At 44.1% G+C, this 22,940-nt stretch overlaps 2 protein-coding genes across 6 annotated transcripts in view; both read right to left on the minus strand.

The window, feature by feature from the left end:
• Positions 1-4,730, minus strand: part of LOC135175207 (arylsulfatase D-like) — a 25,457-nt gene extending 20,727 nt beyond the window's left edge. For both annotated transcript variants that reach the window (XM_064143015.1, XM_064143016.1), the window contains exon 1: positions 4,640-4,730. The gene's annotated coding sequence lies outside the window, so the exon portion shown is untranslated. The remainder of the gene's footprint in view (positions 1-4,639) is intronic.
• Positions 4,510-20,896, minus strand: LOC135175208 (arylsulfatase H-like). Of its 4 annotated transcripts, XM_064143018.1 has the most exons (11): positions 20,675-20,896; positions 18,753-18,802; positions 16,568-16,717; positions 15,455-15,576; positions 13,924-14,046; positions 10,125-10,548; positions 8,601-8,737; positions 6,759-6,893; positions 6,014-6,176; positions 5,600-5,721; positions 4,510-5,018 (listed from the first exon to the last, which is right to left on the minus strand). In XM_064143018.1, the coding sequence occupies exons 2-11, from the start codon at positions 18,776-18,778 to the stop codon at positions 4,648-4,650; spliced, it is 1,773 nt and encodes a 590-aa protein (XP_063999088.1). In that variant the 5' UTR covers positions 18,779-18,802; positions 20,675-20,896; the 3' UTR covers positions 4,510-4,647. The 4 variants fall into 4 exon arrangements, with proteins under 4 accessions (XP_063999088.1, XP_063999087.1, XP_063999090.1 ...); XM_064143017.1 differs by lacking the exons at positions 18,753-18,802; positions 20,675-20,896 and having other exon boundaries at positions 16,568-18,606; XM_064143020.1 differs by lacking the exons at positions 18,753-18,802; positions 20,675-20,896 and having other exon boundaries at positions 15,455-15,617; positions 16,568-16,648.
• Positions 20,897-22,940: the final 2,044 nt, after the last annotated feature.

Here is a 22,940-nt window from a genome sequence, read left to right on the forward strand (position 1 = left end):
ACTCCAGCAAAAATGTTTTCATCCCGTGCTGAGTAGCTAAGGATTATCACAGCCCTGGTGAGCTTAGTGGAGCAAAGCAACAAGACAGATCTGGACATGGGACAAACCTCTTAATTTCCCCTGGGTCTTGATAATCTTTCCAAACTGATATAACTCTGCTGCCTTCTCCTTTCTCCCCACAGGCTGACGTGACACAGTCAGCTGTCACAGCAGCCACGTTGGTATTTAGACAGAGACTTTGCACAGCCCCTTAGGAAAGCTGTGAATTTTGAACAAGGCAGCTGCAGTGGTGGTGTTAAAAGATATTTGGGTCTTAACACCACTAGCAGTGGCATGATTAAATTTAGTGCTTCTTGATTTACTTGAAGCCCTTGTAGGAACACTAGCCTTGCTTAAAAGATGACCAGAAATAGCAAACTTCTTTAAAGAAATAAGGGAAAAGAAAATCACTAGCACTTAACTATGCATATTCATCTTTCATGTGCAGAGTTTGTAAGCATATTCATCTTTCATATGCAGAGTTTGTATGCATATTCATCTTTCATATGCAGAGTTTGTATGCATATTCATATTGCTCCAGCAGGGGCTGGTTCTTTCTGAAAGCAGAGCTCCCACTGGCACTGCTGCATGAACTCAGTGCTGTGCCCTAGGGCTTGTCCAGTTTCCTTAGCTGTTAAGTGAAAAATTGACTTAATCCATAAATCTAACATCAGCCTCTAGAACCCAGCAGTTACTTACAGCAACATGGGAGAACATCAGGCAGTGATTGCGTCTGTAAGGCACAATAAATGAGCAAGACTAACGATACAAGGCCAACCCCTTCTAACAACGTGGAAAACAAACTCTTGTCTCAAATATTCTTCTTACTCTTATTCTTCTTGCTCCTTGGTGTGCTGAGCAGTCCTGATCTTCTAAGACGTGTGTGGGAGGAAGCAGGCTGGGCCTTTTGCTCCTATTCCCCCTTCCCCAGTCTCCAGCTCAGAAAATTCCTGGGATTCCTGCCAGCAACCGCTAGCAAACTGGAACTGCCCTGACAGTTTTACACGGATTCCAGGCAGAGTACAAAGTCCTTATTCTGGGAATACTGGCACAACACTGCTGCTGCCTTTGCTAGGTACCCCATCCAGTTAATTCTCGACAGACTTGCCTGGAGCCTGGCACTGCTCTAATTCAGAGCCTCAGAAGAGCTACTCTAAACAACACTGCAGCACTCAGGGCTCCAGGATTTGTTTCTCCTACTCTGCTTTTCCTTCCTTCTAGGCCAGATAACAGGACTTGTCCTCCTTTTTTTTATTGCCATGCTGTCTTTTCATATTCATAGCACTTTCAGAAAAGGTAGACCTGTCCATGCTGAAGATATTAACTGCCCTTTCTTAACCCCCACTAACTGAAAGTTTAGTATTGCCCCACAACACTGACGCTTCTCTTACTTAGAGGAACTCTCAGCTATTCATTTGTTGACATTTGAGTTCTCCAAGTTGCCTGAATACAGTGAATGCTGAGATCACAGAATCATAGAATCAACCAGGTTGGAAGAGACCTCCAAGATCATCCAGTCCAACCTAGCACCCAGCCCTAGCCAGTCAACCAGACCATGGCACTAAGTGCCTCAGCCAGGCTTTCCTTGATTCTATGGTTGATTCTATGATTCTTCCTTTGACAAGTTTTTAGAGTGAAGTTATAGCAGTGAAGTATTGAAATGACAAACCAAGACATTTGTGAAGTTGTTTCCATGTCCTCATTATGAAAAAAAAAAACCAACAAAACTAACAGATAAAAATAATTTGGTTAATCAACTAAAGTGGCTAAGCAACTGAAATGTTTGCAGTGGTATTCCTTAGAGGTGGGAAGATGACATGAACCAGACTGAAGTGTGTTTCCATCTACTCACATCAACCTGGAAGCTCATTAGCATTCTAGCAGCATGCTTACACTAAACCCTTATAGCAAACTCTTCATCCATTCCTGAAAACCTCCAGATATGAATACAGCTAAAAGCCTTACATTCTCTGCAATTTCACTGCAAACCAGTGCAACCTCCTTCTCCCCTTAGAAAGTCTGGCCAGAAACACAACTGCAGAACTTCTTTTTTTGGGGGTGGGTTTTCTGGGACAAAGTTTGTTAGTTGTTCTTGCTGGAAGTTAGTTTTTGTTTAGCTAAGTTGTGTTTGTTTGCTTTGTGTGCTGTGACTTGTTTGTTTAATATTGACAAGACCCCTCTTTGCAAGTTTCAGATAGTAAATCCATGTATGCAGCTACCAAATATTTTTGAGCTTTAATTCCAATAGGACTCTCAAATAAGCCTTTTTATGGAACTGACATTGATCAGCTATTAATCAAACCCATTTTTCATAGAATCATAGAATCAAGCAGGTTGGAAGAGACCTCCAAGCTCATCCAGTCCAACCTAGCACCCAGCCCTAGCCAGTCAACCAGACCATGGCACTAAGTGCCTCAGCCAGGCTTCTCTTGAACACCTCCAGGGATGGTGGCTCCACCACCTCCCTGGGCAGCCCATTCCAATGCCAATCACTCTCTCTGCCAACAACTTCCTCCTCACATCCAGCCTATACTTCCCCCAGCACAACTTGAGACTGTGTCCCCTTGTTCTGTTGCTGGGTGCCTGGCAGAAGAGACCAACCCCCACCTGGCTACAGCCTCCCTTCAGGTAGTTGTAGACAGCAACGAGATCCCCCCTGAGCCTCCTCTTCTCCAGGCTAAACAAGCCCAGCTCCCTCAGCCTCTCCTCACAGGGTTTGTGTTCCATTTTTATTGTAATTCTGTGTTCAATACAATTGCTGTTTGCTAAATTACTATGCAGTAGAACCTCCTTCTAAAGAGCATTCTATGGTTCCATGATTTACTAAGGAGACCCAGTACTTAGAAGATCCAGTACAATGTTAACAAGCATACTGATCCCCAGACTCATGAAGATGATTTCACAAGCATCTCCCTACTCTATGGGAAAAGGCTGGAAATCAACTTTTCACTCTATCCCTGCCCAGAACAGAGCAAGCAGGCAGAAGCTGTTATCTGCTTAGAAAATGCACTGGATCAAAGGACACTGAGGTTTGCCTGCTTATGTGATTGCCAAGTAATTACAGACTCAGCCAGGATGACAACAGTTCATTAGCTCATGATTTAACATGGCCACATCTATTTCCAGCACTTGGAGATGTCAATGACTTTGGCACAGTTGCCCCCAAATCCCCTGGCTACAGTGCTTACCTAACCTATTCACTTCTGTGGAAGGATCTGTGCCAAGGGAAATTTAGGCTGGAGGTGAGGAGAAAGTTCTTCCCTGAGAGAGTCATTGGACACTGGAATGGGCTGCCCGGGGAGGTGGTGGAGTCGCCGTCCCTGGAGCTGTTCAAGGCAGGATTGGACTTGGCACTTGGTGCCATGGTCTGGCCTTGAGCTCTGTGGTAAAGGGTTGGACTTGATGATCTGTGAGGTCTCTTCCAACCTTGGTGATACTGTGATACTGTGACCTATCGTGGAGTGCCTGTCACTGATGGCAATAGAAGTGAATGGAAAAGGCAAAGGGCTATTTTGCCAGCTGATTTTAGAGATATTTGGCCAAAAGATGAAGAATTTTTGAACTGTTGAGGTCTGCTCTGAGTCAAAGACAGGAAGGCACTCTGTGGCAATGTTCCACTGACACTTTTGAGTTTTGCCTTCAGGTAAGGAAACAGTCACCTACCATCATGCTTCTCTGGGACAGCCTCATCTGTGAGACATTTGTGCTTCATCATCTTCCCTGTACGTGCAAACTTTGCTCTTTTTTTTCCCCTGTATTTTTTTCTCCATCTTTTCTCTGCCTCTTGCCTCCTAAAGGCAGATGAATTACTTAACAGATGTTCTATTGTTTGGAACAATCTCTACATTAATAAAACTCTCACAGTGGGCCAATCTTTGAACAAAAACCTTGGGCCAAGTGCAGTAACTGCTCATCCATTGTAATCAAGAGACAGTTTTGAACTCTTCCTGTTTTGGGTGTCCTGTGCAAGAATTACTGGAATATTGAAACTCTTTAGACTGCAGTATTTGAAGTCTTCTTGAAATAAGAGTGGGGTTTTTTTCCCCCTTTAACCTTTTGGAAGGATTTGTATCTGTGACTAACAGACTCTCTGAGGCAAATATACTCCTTAAACTACCTTCCCATAACTAGTTAATTCTTCAAGGTTGTTCTAAAATATTTTCCCTTAGCTCTCAGTCCAGTCATGTAGTTTGTTGCTGCTGCAGCAGCCTGGCAAACAGTGTTTCATTAGCAGGGAGCCCTTCCACTGCAGGTACCCACTGCTGGATGCCATCCCTCACAGAAACAGCTCTGGTCATTCCTGCAGGCCTTTTGTTCTCTGCTAGTGGAGGCTGGGCTGCTCCTCTCAACCTCCACATGAACAGCTCCACCTGAAGCCAGCAAAGTTCTTCACAAGGCATAAAGCTCTTTAGACCATTCTATCTTGATCCCTCCTGAGCACATCCATCCTAAAGGCACCTTTACCAAATATTGTGCCATTCACTGGAATAATTCTGTTTATTTAATGGAGCCTTTATATCAATTTACCAAAGAAAATACTCTCAATCTAAACACACTTTTGAGGAATTAACTGGTTTGGGGTTTTTGTTTGTTTGCTTGCCTTTTTCTTTATAGGTAGGCAAGTTTATTGTCATCTTCCTTATCACACCAACAGAATGGGAATGTCCCACAGCATGGCTGCAACCATGGCTTCCACACCACGTTGTACACAGAGAGCTGCTCTGGGACTGAAGTCAATGTCCTGCGATGCTCTTCTATGGCTCTTCCAATCTTCTTTATTACAGTGTCAAAGAGGGGCTCAGTGTCAGCTGACAGAGGTTTGGCTTCAGAAGGGTCTTGTGAGAGGTCAAACAGCAGGGGAGGGTCGTGATGGGTCACATCTTCCCCAAAACATGGGCAAAATCCTCTATCATAACATGCTCCAGCTCCAAAAGGACGGAAGACAGGGGTCATGTAATGAGCCTTCCAGATGGCTCCACCTGGCAGGAAAGAGAACAAGCTTACAATGGTAGGGGTGGTTGTCACAAGGCATTAGGAGAGGAGATGCTTTTTCTACAGTGCATTTCTGGTTGTGCTTCAGCTCTACACTTGATATAAATTTTAGATGAAATGTGAATATAAGTGCCACAGAACTAAGTCAGTAGAGAGCTTTCGGGCAGTTCGAAAGTGCTCCACAACTGCCAGCAAGTATCAGTTATTGCTCTTTTTTTTTGGATGAAAACATGAAAAATTATTTGGGACTTCCATGGATTGCCTCCTTGTTAAGATAGCAGAAGGACAGACATAGGGCTGAGGAAAGGTTTCTCCCCTGAGACAAGGGGGGCAAACAGAGAGCTGGCCGAGACCCATCCTGAGCCTCAGTAGCCTGCCTGGCATGCTGCATGCCTTGAAGCCATGAATAAACTCTTTGTGGTATACAATACAAGCTATCCTACCAAGTTCTCTACTATCCTACACCTGGAACTACTTGGAAATCTTCAGTCCCAGAAAAAAATATGTTAGGCAAAGATGCCCTCTAGTAGATCCAGCCCAACTCTTGGAAAAGAAGTTCTACACTCACTGTCCTTCTGGTGCCACCTCACAGCGTGCAAGTGAACGCCACAGTAATGAAACAGGAACTCGTGCTCCGAGTGCTCAACTCTTCCTTGTAGTAAAGGCATCAGATCCCAGCCATCAACTACCCTAGCAGAAAAAATGGAGACCATCAGACTCAGGTAAGCTGGACAAGGCTGCATTCCTTCTGCACACCTCTCGTTGGAAATGGCAACTCTGAATGAGGAAGATGCTCGTAGAAGATTGCAGGCAGTGGCTGAATCTCAAATGCAGAGAAGAGGGGATTGAGTTGTGGCAACATTTATGTCTAGGAAAGGAGCAGGAGGGAACAAGAAAATGTCAGGCTCTTTGAATGGGTTTCCAAACCAGATTTTCCATTGATTTAGGCAAGAAGAAGGAATAAAGACACTTGTGGTTGTACCTGTCTTGGGGTAGTGCCCCTCCAGCCAGATGAACTAGTGTAGGAAAAATGTCCATAAGGCTTGTGGGTTCATTGATAACTGTGCCTGCAGGCAACACTCCTGGCCATCTAAATAGCCCTGGGACACGGATTCCTCCTTCCCAGCCTCCCATAGCTTTTCCACCTTTCATTAAAAAAAGAAAAAGGCTTTCATTTAAAACAGACATTTTAGGCTAATGCTATTGTATTATTGTAACCTAGGGTTACCTTTGTGAGCCCTCTTTATCCCCTCACCTCAGCAGCAGCAAAGTGTCTTCACTACTTCAGACCCTGTGAGTGACCCTACACATTTATTCACTTCTATTGTTTACAAACACATTGCCCCATGAGAACTCAGTCCAGGCACAAAGTGCTTTCCCAGCTCAGTTCTCTCCTTTGTTTTACAATCCTGTAACATACCTGTTGTAGTTAAAGCAAGGGTTCAAATGTGAGACACAACTGGCATTTAGTGAGAAGTTACACATCTTAATACAAATTAACTTGTAGTCAGCTGCATCATGAGGAAAAGACAGCTTGAGAGTTCATGCTTTCAAAGAGCAACTGCACAGGCTAGAAGTGCCTAATGCTGTATTAGGATGAGGAAAATTCCCTTCTCAGTGATTAACCACTGGTACTCCTTGAGCATACAGTCTTACCTAAGCTTTAGGGGTGTCCTGAGCACTTTAGTAATTGTTACTGAGTTGTCACTGTCCCTGACAGCTCTTACCTCTGTATATTCCATTCCAACCTCCCAGCTGCCTTCCACCTTCTTGTCTTTCCAGCCATCCACCATGATCAGAGGCAAAGTAAACTAGTGTAGTATTTTGCAAGCCTTCCTTATCAATGGCATCCAGAACCTGGCCTGTAACAAGGGGATGTGTGTGTATCAAAAAGGGAAAATATCACTTCTACTGCATAAAGTTTAGCTTCTGACTTGTAAACATTCATCAGTGTAATCTCCTACCTATGTAGGGCTGGGCATTGTTTAAAAGATCTTTGTTTTAGGGCTGAGGTTTGTAGTTGTGATTTCACCGACCGTAAAAGTACAGAGAATTTGAGGTGTGCTGTAACCCTTTTCTAGCTGTTATTATAACAAAGGAGTGCAGGAACCACATCCACAGACCAGAAATCTGTATTTTATAGGCTGTAAAACTATGGAAGTCCCCCAGAATTTAGGTCTTGCATCAGTGGTGGCCACTGTGAGAAACCAGGAAAACATATCCTATACCCTCACCTTCTGTTGTTTAGATCATACTTAAATGACTACCTGCATATAGGCATTAATAATATATCTCCTTTTTTTTTAATTGAAAGTTTATTATTGAGCTGTTTCTAATGTTCTTAATTATATTTGTGATGTGTTAGGGTTTGACAGGTAAGTTTGAGTCTGTATATGCACCCTTTTAAAATGTGGCTACTTTTCCTCCACCTTGACTTGATGATAAATGATTCTCCTTCACTTCAAAAAAGCAAGCTGAAAGTTAACATCAATATAATCTGTGAAGGCAAACTAATTAGCAGTGATGAAGCTTTCTGGATTTAGGAATAGGGATGAAAATACTCAGTGTTCTGCAGAATGCAGCAGTCACAGGAAAATAGCCTGGAGTTATTTTTCTTATCACTTCTATCACCCTTTGAAGTGTCCAACTTACAGATAAAACATGAATATAAATCTGAAATAATCTGATCCATAATAATCAGAAAAAACTAAGTAATTCTCACTTATTGTGCTAATTTGAAGCTAGCTGGAATGTTTTGGTGAGAAGAACTAGATTCCAGGCTGTGGAAGGAAAACAAGGGTGATGTCTACTTCACTCATAGGCTTGCTGAGATGTATAGGAACAAGAAATAAAAACATAGATAACCACTGTCCCTGGGGCTGCTGCTGGAGAACTGGCTGAGCTGCATCTTTCTCTCTAACCTCACCTTCCATTTTGGACTAATCCTCTCTGCTTCCAACCCCCCTGGCCAAACCTCCATTCTTCCTTGGGACTGGGGGAAGGTTGAGAGGGGTAGGGGGAAGATGAAGGGGTGGTTGAGAGCCCCTCCTGGGGACTCAAGTTTCTAGGAGGGGAGTCGTGTTTCTGCATTAACTTTTACCTTGTCTATTTCTGTCTATAACTGTATCTACTGTAAATATCTGCTTGTATATTGTGCCAGCTGTAAATATAAGCTTCATTCATATTTCCAGAGCTGGCTGAGTCTAGTCTGGGTGATTTCTAAAGTGTGGGGAGGCAGGGAACACCCAAACCATCACACTTATTTAGTAAGAAGAGCAGATGAACCACTTGGCAGGAGCCAAGGTGACATGGTTAAATCCAGTAAACAGTAGACAAAAAAATCTGAGTGAAGAGAAAGACACATTTGGTGCAAGACTAAAGTAAAAAGCCAACACCAGAAGCCCACAGTGCTCATGTGAGACTGACTGGTGTTGGTGGAAAGCTTGGGGTGGTTTTCCTTCTCAGTTTTAATTACCTTAATTTGTCTTTTAATAGCCACCACATTTTTATGATACATTTGGATTTGGGTATTAATTAGTAAGACACTGTTATTTGCTATGGTGACTTACCCACCATCCAGTCCATCTCCTCTACATTGTCTCCATATAAGCCATGCCTGCTTGTCCCAAGAAACTTCTTTGTAGTGAGGAGAGGAGTGTGGGAATGTAAAAAAGAAAGAAAGAGGAGGAATGGCTTGTGTTTATTTCTGGAAAACAAACACAAGACTTGGATATTATGGAAGAAGGCATTATGATCTGCATATAAACACTCCAAGAGATACCTTTGTAAGGTATTAACAGATGGTGATTAGGATCTGTTTGATGAAATAGTGGTTGGCTTCTATAAAAGTATCATCTTTTCCCCCTAAGCCATTGATAAACAAAACCCAGAGAGATTAAAAAAAATAGAAAGAAAGTGAAGTCTCAGATTGAAGCTCCACTTTCTGCTACTGCAAACCACCAGTGCACTACTTTACTTAGAATCATAGAATCAACCAGGTTGGAAGAGACCTCCAAGATCATCCAGTCCAACCTAGCACCCAGCCCTAGCCAGTCAACCAGACCATGGCACTAAGTGCCTCAGCCAGGCTTGGCTTCAATACCTCCAGGGACAGTGACTCCACCACCTCCCTGGGCAGCCCATTCCAATGCCAATCACTCTCTCTGCCAACAACTTCCTCCTAACATCCAGCCTAGACTTCCCCCAGCACAACTTGAGACTCTGTCCCCTTGTTCTGTTGCTGGTTGTCTGGGAGAAGAGACCAACCCCCACCTGGCTCCAACCTCCCTTCAGGTAGTTGCAGACAGCAATGAGGTCCCCCCGAGCCTCCTCTGCTGCAGGCTGCACACCCCCAGCTCCCTCAGCCTCTCCTCCTAGGAAATGAAGGCAGCAGGTTCATCTACTGCCAGCTGTTGCCCAAGCATCAGTTCTTACAATAAGATTCCATCACAGCTCTAATTCCCCTTTCCCAGCTCACACAGACATTTCTGCCATCCCTTAAAGTTGCAGTGTTGGTCTTATTGATAGAAAGATGTTTTTTCTCACTGTAAATAATCTGACCCACAGAAATTTGAATGAGAGCAGCAGCTCATCTTTTTTATGTAGTCATATGACATAAATATTAATAGCATTAATACTTAATAGGCATAATACTATTTATAATCCTTTATATTATTAGGAAGGGAGGTTGTAGTCAGGTGGGGGTTGGACTCTTCTCTCTGGCAACCACCAATAGAACAAAGGAGCACAGTCTCAAGTTGTGCCAGGGGAGGTCTAGGTTGGATGTAGAGAGGAAGTTGTTGGCAGAGAGAGTGATTGGCATTGGAATGGGCTGCCCAGGGAGGTGGTGGAGTCACCATCCCTGGAGGTGTTCAAGCAAAGCTTGGCTGAGGCACTTGGTGCTATGGTCTGATTGACTGGCCAGGGCTGGGTGCTAGGTTGGACTGCATGATCTTGGAGGTCTCTTCCAACCTGGCTGATTCTGTGATTCTATGAATAAAACCCAACAAACAGTTCATAGGGGAAAGTACCATTTAAAACTGAGAAATACATGCAAGAACCAGAAAAGCTGTGATCAAAGAAACACACTTTACCTTTCAATAAATGAAATGGACTCTCTCAAGATAAGAGATGTAGTTCTTTCTGTCACCATTGGCTGCTCAGTTACTTCATGATTTCTCATCATGATGCAGTTCCAGTATCGTACAAATCCATAACTTGAGAACCAGGATATGAAATACAGCAGAGTAAACCCAAGAAGGCAGATCATAATTTTCCAGGGAACTGAAATCAATCCAGTAAGTCTTCCCAGTGCAGCAGTGAGTGTAATGAGGCCAATCACCTGAGTGGAAAGCCATAGTTTCCTTCTAAAGCCTCTGTCCATCTCTGGTGTTTCGGTTGGTTGGCAGTCACTTATTAAAGTAAAAGGCATGCCATAAAAATAGTCGAAGCCATGGTTTAAAGGGTGATGACAGTGGTCATTGCGGGATTCACAGTTAACACCCAGGTGCCACTTTCCTGGAAATACAGATAATTAAACTGTAAAGTTACACTATTTATCAATGGCCTTTAACACAGGCAAAAGGTTTATAAACAAACAAACAATAAATTGTCCTATTTGCGGTTACTTCTTCATCCCCCACACAGGAGCTCAGCAGGTAGTGACATAATGGGATATAACTTAGGGCTGATCAAAGGAAACTTCTACCAACTACAAGTTTCTGGCAGTTTTCAGTTGTCTGTACATACATTCATGCCCTGTAGCTTTGACTAGGTGTAAAAGACTGGACTACAAATGGAATTGGAGAATGAGAAATGCTCAGGTCTGTCAGAACTGATGGCCTTGCTGGAGACCCACCAGGTATGAAATAAAAGAAAGGAGTCCTTTTGTAACCATGGAGTAAAAAACCCCATTGTTTGGTTACCTCTTTATCTTGCAGCTGCTATGCAGCCTAGTTTCTGCAAGGTTTGAACAGCTTGATTTCAGAAGGATGGGAACACCTTAGTGCCAGACTCGTAACAGAAGCTATGGATAACGCAGTCGAGTAACATGCAACTCAACAGTGGCTTTGGCAGACAAACCACCAGTTTCAGAAGAACTTGAGCCCAGGACATCTGGATTTCCCACGAAGCTGTATGTAGTACATAACTTTGCTGATAATAGCATCTTCACAAGTAAAAGGCTTTGTTTCATACATTTTTTTTGCTATTTATCCACAATTCATCACATTTTAAAAAGTTAAAGCTGCCTTCTTTCAAATACTGAAGTCTTCCCATATCAAAAGGAACATCTCTTGACCTTTTGCAATACAATTTGTTCTTTACTGTGAACAGATGCCCACTATGATGATGAATGGTACACCAAAGCCATGGTTTTGCTTTGCTTCTAGCCTGGTCAAACAGACTGGTTAGGCACTTACCTAGACACAAAACAAGTTGGCTCATGTGGCTCAAACACTGAGGCTTGTGAATATCTGAACCAAGCAAGCAAAAGTCTACCTCTCATCAGAGAGATGCAGTCTAATTGTGTTTTATGGCCTCTCGTGTAGTGCAGGCCTTGGATACCAGATCTATAGATCAAAGTGAACATTTAAAATTGCAATAGAAAACTAATTCCTGTTGTGGAGTAAGAAACTATGCATTTATAGAAGGATGTTATCCCAAAAACAAATGGTTCACTGTGTTACCAAAACATGTATCAGCAGAAAACTCTGAGTTGGCTTCAACAGAATCCCTGTGCATTCCAATAAAAACAGAAAAAACTACTTCAGAAGACAAAAAGAAAGTGCTGCTCTTGGGATATAAATACAAAGAAAGACTGAAAGTTCTGTCCTGGGTGGCTGAATTGCTTTCAGCTAAAATCTCTGCATAGTTTACCTCTTGGCATATTTAGAGCCAGCTGTAGGACACAACAGGTTTGCAATCAATAGATAGATGCATTGGTCACAAATACAGGTGCAGTTAAACTATCCTTGTACTTTAGACACATGGCACCACCTAAATCTCCAGGTGAGGTTAATAAAGGCTTCTGGCATGCTGCAAGAGACTCAAATCTCCAGAAGATAAACAAAATGTATGATTATAATAAATAAATCTTTAAGGGCATATCTTATGCAGCATTGGCTTTCTGACTACAAAGAATCTGCAGAGTGTATTCCCACAAAAATTCTCATTATCTCATCAAGCTGCAGGTTATTAATAGGATTTAACTTAAACTGGTTGTGCTGAGAGCAAAACAATCAGAAACTGTCCAGGTGAGACAAATTAGTGCTTATTTGGCTGTGGTGACGTGGATAGATGTGTAAGATTTCTTGCTCCATGATTTGAATGTGAAGTGGTTCTTCTGGGGGTTTTGTGTCATTTATCACCAGTGCCTTCCATTATCTCTTGCAATACAATTAATCAGAAGTTGTCAATCTGGTTAAACTAAGTGATGTTCCTGGTGTCTGTAGTGTGATTATAACCAAGAATCCCACAGGGAAAATGCCAGCCCATTTCGTTAGACAGCTTTTAGAAGGTATGCAACACCACCTCTCAGCAAGACAATTCCTTCAGCAAAGTGGAGACAAATGTAATTGCTTTGCTAGTGATTACATGCTGGAACCAAGCTGAAGCACATGGCTAACAGACATGGACTTTTTAACGAGGCAATTAAAATGATATTACTACAAATCTAACAGGAGAAAAAGAGTCAGTAATACAGAACTCTAAATGGTTGGAGGCTTCCATGTAGTTTTGTCCTGTATGGTTAGGATTTATTCATCTGAATGAATACAAATCCATTCCTGCAGACACTTTTACTAGAAATTTCAGCTGATTTGTGCAGCTAATATATTTTTATGTGTCAGAGATAGATTTCAGACATTAACATTTAGCTGCTCAGCTGAAGTAAGGCAAATAGCTGTAAATTAATCTCAGAAATGTTTGTGGTTTACTGCTCTGTGAGACAGTGTGACATGTCTAAGAAAAATGACTACTGGAAAACTGAGCACAGACCAAAAGTTACAACCTTATTCAGAAAAAAAAAAAGGGTCATATAAAATACAAAGTGAATTGGAATTTGTATTGCTGGCGAAGGAGGCAATGTTTTGTGAGCTACACTGAAATCTTAGAGAACTATAGTGGCATGCTGTAATTAAAGTAATTGTGGTTTTGAAAGGCTAAATCTTGTGATATTGGGAACTGTCTCTAATGTTTAAAGTAGCAGCTTTCTCCTTTTGTGGTGAATCAAAGCCTGGCTGAGGCACTTAGTGCCATGGTCTGGTTGACTGGCTAGGGCTGGGTGCTAGGTTGGACTGGATGATCTTGGAGGTCTCTTCCAACCTGGTTTATTCTATTCTATCAGCTGTGTATAAGTCATTCTCATGGGTACTTAAATGGCATTTGGTTTTGTTTTCATTACATAACCTTGCAATGGTTGCCATATACCTGCTAGAATAATAATCAAGAAATAGTAATGTATTTTCCATCACATATTTAACAACCACAAGATATACCTGAAAGCAAGTCAGCAGTAGTAAAGATTGTTCTCTTTACCAGATGCTTGTTCTTTTAAGAGAACAACTGAGGTATAAGTAGTTGCTAATTAAAACAAATGTTTTGAGTGAGATATGCAGGTGAAATACATTCTAGGCCATCTTCAAGGGGACACAGTCTCAAGTTGTGCTGGGGGAAGTCTAGGCTGGATGTTAGGAGGAAGTTGTTGGCAGAGAGAGTGATTGGCATTGGAATGGGCTGCCCAGGGAGGTGGTGGAGTCACCATTCCTGGAGGTGTTCAAGAAAAGCCTGGCTGAGGCACTTAGTGCCATGGTCTGGTTGGTTGGGCAGGGCTGGGTGCTAGGTTAGCCTGGATGATCCAACCTAGTTGATTCTATGATTCTATGATCCCCATACCTATGAGTCCTGTGCTGTAGCCTTGCTGCTGCAGTATTTTGGCAAAAGTGGTTTCGTTTGGAGGAAGCCCTCCTGAGCCTCCATTCCAGAAAATAACACGGTAGCTGTTTACAGCATCCATCCCTAAAAAAACACAGTAACAAACCATCTTAGTCAGTACAACTGATAAAGCACTTTCATCAAACATACTTTCTCACTTTCTGCTGCTAAACATTTATTGCAATGCCATTGGTTTGGAGGAATGAACCTAGGACAATGGACAAGATGAAGAAACAAGTATCTTCAGTGTATAATACCTGTTACTCTTTGTGTGTTGTTTGATTTGGAATGGCATAGTCATATCCAGGCTCTCTAAAGTGCACTTATGTAATTGTGACTGACTGTAGTTAGGGAGGTAGAGACACTAGCCTTCTGTATCAAACTCCAGCTTGCACAAAGTGGCACCACAGTATTCTCCTGATCCATGGTTTTACATTCTGTTATTTAACATTATATATATATATATTATTGATATATAAATAACATTATATTTTAATAGAATTTTATCTATTAATAACATATTTTAATAGAATTATTTAATATATAAAAATAACATCTTTTAATATAAATATTTATATATATAAACTAATATAACCCCATCACACAACAGTATGTAAAGTACAGTCTGTCATGGAAGCATTGAGTGTCTCTGGGCCTGTTAGAGTGGGACAGGGTCTGTACAAGTTAATGTGCATTTTCTAGCTCTCTGACTGTCATGGTAAAAGGAGAGCAACACATCAGCTTCAAAATGCTTGAAGGCACTGAAGATCATTTGCAACAGAATGCACGTTGGAGAGCTGCTGCTGGAAACGCAGAAAGCTGTTTGTTTTTCATACCTTTTCATCTCAGGGATGCAATTTGACAGGGTAGTATTTTGCCTTCAAAATGGAACTGGGAGAAATAACACAGCTGTCAGACTGTTGTTTCGTAGAATGGATGAATTCTGAGAGAGAGGTAACAAAGCTTCCCTGCAAATGACTGGTTCTGCGTTTTCACTGTAGATAATGGACACACATCTGCATAAATCTACTCTGCTTCCTGCAGGGCTGAGCTGCTCCTCGTATTTGATGAGGAGCCACTCACGACAGAAATTAATGTAACTAGGGTTTTCAGAACGTGTTATTATTACTCAAGTTCTGTGTAATGACCCTTTTGGATATAGCAATTTGTACCATCTCCATTCTGGCTGCAATATATACAACAGAGCACCAAAAGGCAAGTGAAGTTGTGAGCCATGGGGTGAAGTGGAAGCTACTCTGCAGAGCTGGTTCTTGATACTGTTTCCCTCCTGCTTGGTTCCTTGTACCTCATATATGTAGATGACACCTCTAAGGTCCTAGACCTAGCTGGTGTGTCTTTGTGTGCCTTAGTGAGGGATGACATATTTGCACCACCCCTTCTATTTGCACATTTCTTTTGTGCCCATTGTATGACATCCTTCCCTTCGGCAATACAGCAGTGTTAAAAGGCTGCTTAGTTTTGCAAGGCAAACCTGATCGGAGAGGATATCTGCCAGTGAGGAAAGCTGCCCTGCTGGGAGTGCAAAGTGGAGCTGCAGCGATGTGTTGGGTCAGTTTCACTCCTTCTTTTGCCAAGCGATCGATGTTTGGGGTCCTAAAAATGCAGCCAACACTGTCAGGTGCAATTCAGAAAGTCTTCAAGGAAATGAGAATGAGGAGTAACACACATATGAGGAGTAACACACATGGCACTTGGTGCCATGGTCTAGCCTTGAGCTCTGTGGTAAAGGGTTGGACTTGATGATCTGTGAGGTCTCTTCCAACCCTGATGATACTGTGATACTGTGATACTGTGATACTGTGATACATACATCCTGAATTTAGGAAGTTTCTTCTATTTCAATATGGCCAGGACATAATAGTCTAAATTTTAATTTTCTTAAAAGATGGGACAAGTTTTTTTGTTTGGTTGGGTTTTTTGGGGTTTTTTTCCCCCTTCATTAACAATTGTTAGCTGGATAAATTTCAAGTTCCTTGTTTTTGAAGCCCTACAAATAACCTTGCACATTGTTCTTGTAAAGAATACTCATTTCTTAAGGATATTATTATGCTGAAGTGGAGGTCCAACCATGCAGAGACCCATGAGCTACCTTCTCAGAACCATGAGCTACCTATCAGAACCCTGCTGGTCAGTGCCAATCAGGGTGAAGTTCAGACAACTTTGCTTGATGAGGGAAATGATGGTAGCCAGCAGGTGATATACCAAGAGCAGGCAAACTCTATGTCCCTAGGTATGAAAATGTCACTATTTCCTAGTAATGTAGCTTGTTTGGATGTGAGACTGGGAAAGAATGGCAAAATAAAGTTAAATGATGCAATGAGGCCTGGTGTGTTGAACTAGAAGACTATGTTTCTCTCTTCAGCTGTTTGTCAGTGCTGGGGAATTAAAGCATATACAAAACCAGTTGATGTGTTCCCACACTGAAGCATCTCTGGGGAGCAGAGAATGCCCTCCAGGCTGTGGATAATCCTGGTGGTGTTTTACATTTAGCATTAAATTCATCCATAGGTGATGTAGGACAGAGGCTTTGGTTCTTACATTCAATAACACATCAGGTCTGTCCCCTTTTATGCAGTTTCCTTACCTGATAGTATCATTGCCATAGCAACCTACATCCCCTATGCCAAGATCATCAGCCATCAACAGGACAATGTTTGGCTGTGTGATGGTGGAAAGCTGTGCCAGTAGAGGCTGCAGGAGCAAACCAAAAATCAGGGCTCTGCAAAGGGCTATCCTGAAAGACAGAAGAAAAGAAGCCACTGACTTGGCCATTTGTCACTCCAAGGCACTTGGCTGAAGCCGCTCCTCTATGTGCTTGTCTGCAGAGCAGACCATTCTCTGCCCAGAAGCAGAGGGTGAGCTAAATTTTGATCACTGACAAAAGAGATGTTATGAGAAGGAAAATATCAGGAGTGCAGCTTTAAAATCTCCTTCTTCTGACTGTTTTGAAATTTCTTGTAAGCAGTCTCACTTGGGAAGCTACATGTGACAGGTGACATGTCAGGGATTTTCCTTTAGTGGCTTGGGATGGTTTTTAGAAACCAGTCTGGGAAACTGAGAATGGGATCAACTTCTTGTGACATCTTTCTCACACAGACTGGTACCTTCGCATTGTGAAAAAGTAAAGAACAAAAAACCTCACAGGATCGCAGGATGTTAGCAGCTGGAAGGGACCTCCACAGATGGAGGCCAATCCCCCTGCCAGAGCAGCACCCTAGAATCTAGCTCAGGTTGCACAGGAATGCATTCAGATGGGTCTTGAAAGTCTCCAGAGAAGGAGACTCCTCAACCTCTCTGGGAAACCTGTTCCAGTGCTCCGTGACCCTTACAGTAAGGAAGTTCTTCCTCATGTTGAGGTGGCACTTCTTGTATTCTAGTAACCAGTGCCCTTTGTCCTATTGCTGGGTGCAGTTGAGAAGAGTTTGTCCCCTCTGCCCTGACACCCAGCCCTCATATTCATCAACATTCATTACATCCCCTCTAACTCTTCTCTTCATGAGACCAAAAAGCCCCAGCTCCCTCAGCCTCTCCTCCCTGGGCAGTGCTCCAGCCCCTCAGTGATCTCCACAGCCCTCTATTGGACTCTCTCAAGTAGATGCCTGTTCCTCTTGAATGCAGTATTCCAGGTGAGGTCTCGCCAGGGCAGAGCAGAGGTGAGGACAAGAACTGCCCTCAATCTGCTGGCCACACTCCTCTTAATGCACCCCAGGATCTCATCCACAAGGGCACATTGCTGTCCCATGAATAGCTTGTTGTCCACCAGGACTTCCAAGTCCCTCTGCACAGGGCTGCTCTCCAGCAGTCACCTCCCAGCCTGTACTGGTGCAGTTTGTTATTCCTCCCCAGGTGCAGGACTCTGCACTTATCCTTATTGAGCCTCATTAGGTTCCTCTGTGCCCAGCTCTTCAGTCTGTCCAAATCTTGCTGAATGGCTGCACAGCCTTCAGGTGTGTCAGTCAACCCTCCCAGTTTGGTATCATCAGCAAACTTGCTGAGCAGACACTCTGTGCCCTCATCAATGCTATTAAGATATTGAACAGGGCCAGACACAGCACTGATCCCTGGGGAACTCCACTAGTTACAGGTCTCCAGATGGACTTGGCACCATTGATCACCACTCTGAACTCTATTGTTTAACCAGTTCCTAACCCATCTAACTGACTGCTCTTCAATCTCACACTTTCTGAGCTTGTTCACAAGGATGTTATGAGAGACGGTGTCAAAAGCCTTGCTCAAGTCAAGGTAGACTACATCCACTGGTCTCCCTGTATCTCCCCATTCAGTTACAGCATCATGGAATGCTATCAGGTTAGTCAAGCATGATTTCCCCTTGGTAAATCCATGCTGACTACTCCTGATGATCACCTTCTCTTCCGAGTGCCTAGAGGTAATCTCCATTGTTTTTCCAGGGGTGGAGGTGAGGTTGCCTGGTTTATAGTTCCCTGGAATCTCTTTCTTGCCCTTTTTGAAGGCTGAAGTGACACTGGATTTCCTCCAGTCCTCAGGCACCTCTCCTGCTTGCCAAGATTTAGCAAAAAGTGTGGAGAGTGGTAGAGTGACATCAGCCAGTTCTCTCCAGGGCTGTATCTCATGAGGGCCCATGGACTTGTGAATATTAACTCTTTGTTACTGGTCCCTAACAACCTCACTACCAATAACAACAGTATCTTGTGAGCATACTTTATAGGGATCACTACCCTTCTATAGCACAGTAATATGTCATTAAGCTTCACTGTGATATAACAATAATTCATGAGCTTTTTTCTTACCAATAGGATGTTAGTGGGAAAGTCATTTCTGCATTTAGAGTGTTCAGAGTCTGCAAAACCAAGAGAACCTCAGCATGTTTGCATAAAATTAGGTAAGAAAACATGACCAAAGGCTACCAACTTTACTGTATTTACTCCTGTACACCCCAACTCAGACCCTATTTGAAGAAGAGTAAATGCATTACTGTTATTTTTATTGCTAGAGCATCTTCTTAGAGGAATTTTTGAGTATTGAAGTTTGTCTTCTGTTGACTCAGCCATGTGAAAAATACTTACTGTTCAGAAGGAAGAAAAGAGGTTATTTTAAATTCCAGTCCTCAATATAACTCATTTTCCTGGAGTCACAGCAGTAGTAGCAGCCCAGTGCTTCTTCACTTAATGTGCTGAGTTTCCTTTCAGGCTTGTGAGAGATATCTTTCATCGCAGAAATTCTAAGTATTCTTTTTCAACAGTTACATTTTCTTAGAAGACACTAAGTTGGTGGCCTCTTGTTGTTTGACTCTGTCCCAGGTTGAGACAATAGGGTTAAAAACGTTCTGGGGACTAGAAGATTGTTATTTGATCCCATAATTCTGCTCTCTTGGTATAAGCTCACAACAAGGTCGGCTCGCTCTCCTTTCCTCCTCCTCCTGCCCTGTGCAAGTGGTGGGAGCCACTTTATTGGGAAAAACATGGAAGGAGTAGGCCTCCAGAGGCTTGTTTAGGACTCTTTGGGTGGTAGAAGCACTGGGGGGGGAGGATTGTAGCACTGGGGAGTGTTAGATTTAGGGGTTTTTTGGGATGGGAAAAAATTTCCTGGGGGTTGATGTGGGAATTGCTTTGTAATGTCTGTCGCTGTGTTTCTCACTAAACATAATTCTGTGGGTTTTCTCCAATTTGATCTGAGACTTTAATTTCTGCTGCTATGAAACCACTGCAGACTCTGAGCCAAGCCTTTTCCATCTGCACTGGCTGATACTATTGCTGTCAAGTGAGAGGCAACAGGAGTAGGGCCAGAGAAACTTCAGCATTACAGGTAGGAGCAAGAAGGACGTTGAAAGCAGCTCCACAGGCTCACAGGATATTAGGGGTTGGAAGGGACCCAAGGAGATCATCAAGTCCAACCCCCCTGCCAAAGCAGGGCCAGACAATCTAGCTTGCCCCGATCCTCCCCTTTCTGAGAAGCTGTGGGAGCCCCCAGGTCCCCACACTGCAGTGCAGCTCCACACTCAGCCTATGGCAGCTGGGCAGCAACAATCACCCATCTGATTCAGCCACCAGCAGTTTGGATGGTACAGTTTTGGGGAACTCTTTGGAATCTTTTAGTCAAAGTAGCCCTTGAGCCTTGTTGCACCTGAATTGAGTTTGCTGTAAAGCAAAACTCCTCCCTCTGCCATTGTTCAGCCTTCCCAAAGTAATTGGATGTTATGCCTTTCTTCATCTATTTTAATAATCCAGGAGGTATTACTTGCATATCTTTCACATTTTATGGCTTTCCTGTACTGATTAATCAGTATTTTTAATCAAAATACAGGACACTAAATTCCCAGTTTAAAGCATCCTGCAGAAGAGAAAATATTTGTGTTTTAGATAAACTCAGATACACTTTTCACAAGAAAAGCACCCATCTGTTTGGCAACACTCGTGAGAGGCTTTACAGCTAATTCCAATCCATTTGGTACTCTTTAGTCTGTGAAAACGACTTCTAAAAACTCCTCTCTTGTAGACTTGATGCAAGTCCAATGAAAGCCAGGCCCATGCTAATAAGTTGCCTGCAGCCTTTGTACACAAGCTTGTATGAGAACAACGCTGCTGTGGCATTTGTCCTTTAAAAAGTTCTTTGAGATACTCTCATCTACAGAAGTGGAAACAAACAAACAAATCAAATACCCATTAAAATCTTCCTGTGCGTTTCCCAAAACAATAAGAGAGGAACACAGTACCTGGTCAAGTCACGCTCAAAGCAGGCTGCTGGTAGACTGGAACGTGAGCCTTTCTTCAGCTGACTTAAAGGCATCCCAAAATTTTCAGCACGACAATCCCAATGCCGCATCACAGTGCCCGACCTCTGCCTCTGAAGGCGTTGCTTAGATGCGCGTCCGCAGCTGCTGCGCGATTTGCCGCGCGGAAGGGATGTCGCTGCGAGCGGCCGCAGGAAAGGGATGTCGCTGCGAGCGGCTGGGTGGCCGCAGGGAAGGGATGCCGCTGCGAGCGGCCGCAGGGGAGGGATGTCGCTGCGAGCGGCTGGGTGGCCGCAGGGAAGGGATGTCGCTGCGAGCGGCCGCAGGAAAGGGATGTCGCTGCGAGCGGCTGGGTGGCCGCAGGGAAGGGATGCCGCTGCGAGCGGCCGCAGGGGAGGGATGTCGCTGCGAGCGGCTGGGTGGCCGCAGGGAAGGGATGTCGCTGCGAGCGGCCGCAGGAAAGGGATGTCGCTGCGAGCGGCTGGGTGGCCGCAGGGGAGGGATGTCGCTGCGAGCGGCCGCAGGGGAGGGATGTCGCTGCGAGCGGCTGGGTGGCCGCAGGGAAGGGACGTCGCTGCGAGTGGTTGGGTGGCCGCAGGGAAGGGATGTCGCTGCGAGCGGCTGGGTGGCCGCAGGGAAGGGATGTCGCTGCGAGCGGCCGGGTGGCCGCAGGGAAGGGATGTCGCTGCGAGCGGCTGGGTGGCCGCAGGGAAGGCAGGTCGCTGCGAGCGGCTGGGTGGCCGCAGGGAAGGCAGGTCGCTGCGAGCGGCTGGGTGGCCGCAGGGAAGGGATGCCGCTGCGAGCGGCTGGGTGCTCCAGTGGCTGCGTGCCCCACTGCCGTCTGCTGCCACACACATGCGTGAGGCTCAGGCCGGGGGACAGCGCAGACGTAGCTGAAATGCTTCCTGCCCAAGCGGTAACTCCTCAAAGGAGCGGAAGGACCTCCTTCAGATCTGAGGCACTCCCGTGAGAGCACTATAAATAGCCATTCCCCATAAACCCACCCTGGCTTCCACTAGGGAGGACAGAAAATCGCTGTACTTACAAAGCAGCCATTCTTTGTCTGTAGAAACAGAAACGGAGCAAATCTCTTCGCTTTACGGCAGCACTGAGTGCCTGCAGCAATGCTGAGGGCGTCTCTGCGCTGGCAGCGAGTCCCAGGGTGTGGGCAGGAAATGCTGGCAAGAGATCTGAATGGAGTTCTTCAGAAAATGAGTCACTTGGCTTCGCTCCCGATTGCTGCCTGTGTTCCGATCATCACTTAAAGGCACACACTAAGGTTACACGCTAGGTAACACATGCTTTCTTGATACTTATCTTGCCTCAGTCCTGTTTTACTCAGTGTTTTGAGGCAGTAGGAGACCCTGCCAAACAGCAGTGTTGCCTCACTGCCAGCTTCTGGTGGGTTTGTATCTGAAAAGACAAGGAAGGTGTTGTTAGGAATTGGTGGTTCATCACCGCTTGTGGTGCCTGGGTTGCTTTCCTAGTGGGTAAAACTCTGAGGCAAGTAGCAGCACCATAGACAATTCCTCCCTCGCTCTCTCCTATCCCATACTGGAGTAGTTACAGCAAACTCGCACTGGAGAAGTCATATGTCAGCTTTCCCTTCTCTCAGTGCTTCTTCCTTATCAGCACCCATGTTGTAACAGCTCTGCCTGTACTTTTCCAGTTACCATTTATCTTCACCACGCCTTTGATGCTTCAGGGTTCATTAATGTCTATAGTGTTTCCTGTTGCCTGCTGCCCTCTGCTGCTGTGTATTGTCTAAAAAGAAAGCAGGGTTTTTCTGTGCAGCTTGCAGTCAATCCCAGATGGGCCCAACTTGAGACTGAAGGCAGTATCCATCCCATATTCTGTGGCTTTTCCACCACTGCACATGTCCTTGCATATACCAAAAGCTGTAGGCTCACTGGGGTGCTATTTCAGCTACAGGGGATGGCTAAAAAGTGGTGATAATGGGTGTTCTAGCAAAAACATTACCATACAAAATGTGAGTATTTCATAGGTCATTTTTTCTGTCTGCCAGAAAGTGATTGTTTAACCCCTGGACAGAGAAAATCTGTGATTCAGTGTCCACAGTGGCTTGGAATCTTAAAAGGTAAAAGGTGTTGAGACTCCTCAAAGTGCTGGGATCCATACTCTAGTGCAAGTGTTGCATACAGGTTGCATGTAACTTGCAGGGGACAGAGCAAAACTTATGTCTGTCTGCAAGCAGACCCAACAGCAAAGTGAAAAAACAGCAACCCTG

Source organism: Pogoniulus pusillus, chromosome 5 (assembly GCF_015220805.1).
Source record: "Pogoniulus pusillus isolate bPogPus1 chromosome 5, bPogPus1.pri, whole genome shotgun sequence".
Lineage (NCBI taxonomy): Eukaryota > Metazoa > Chordata > Aves > Piciformes > Lybiidae > Pogoniulus > Pogoniulus pusillus.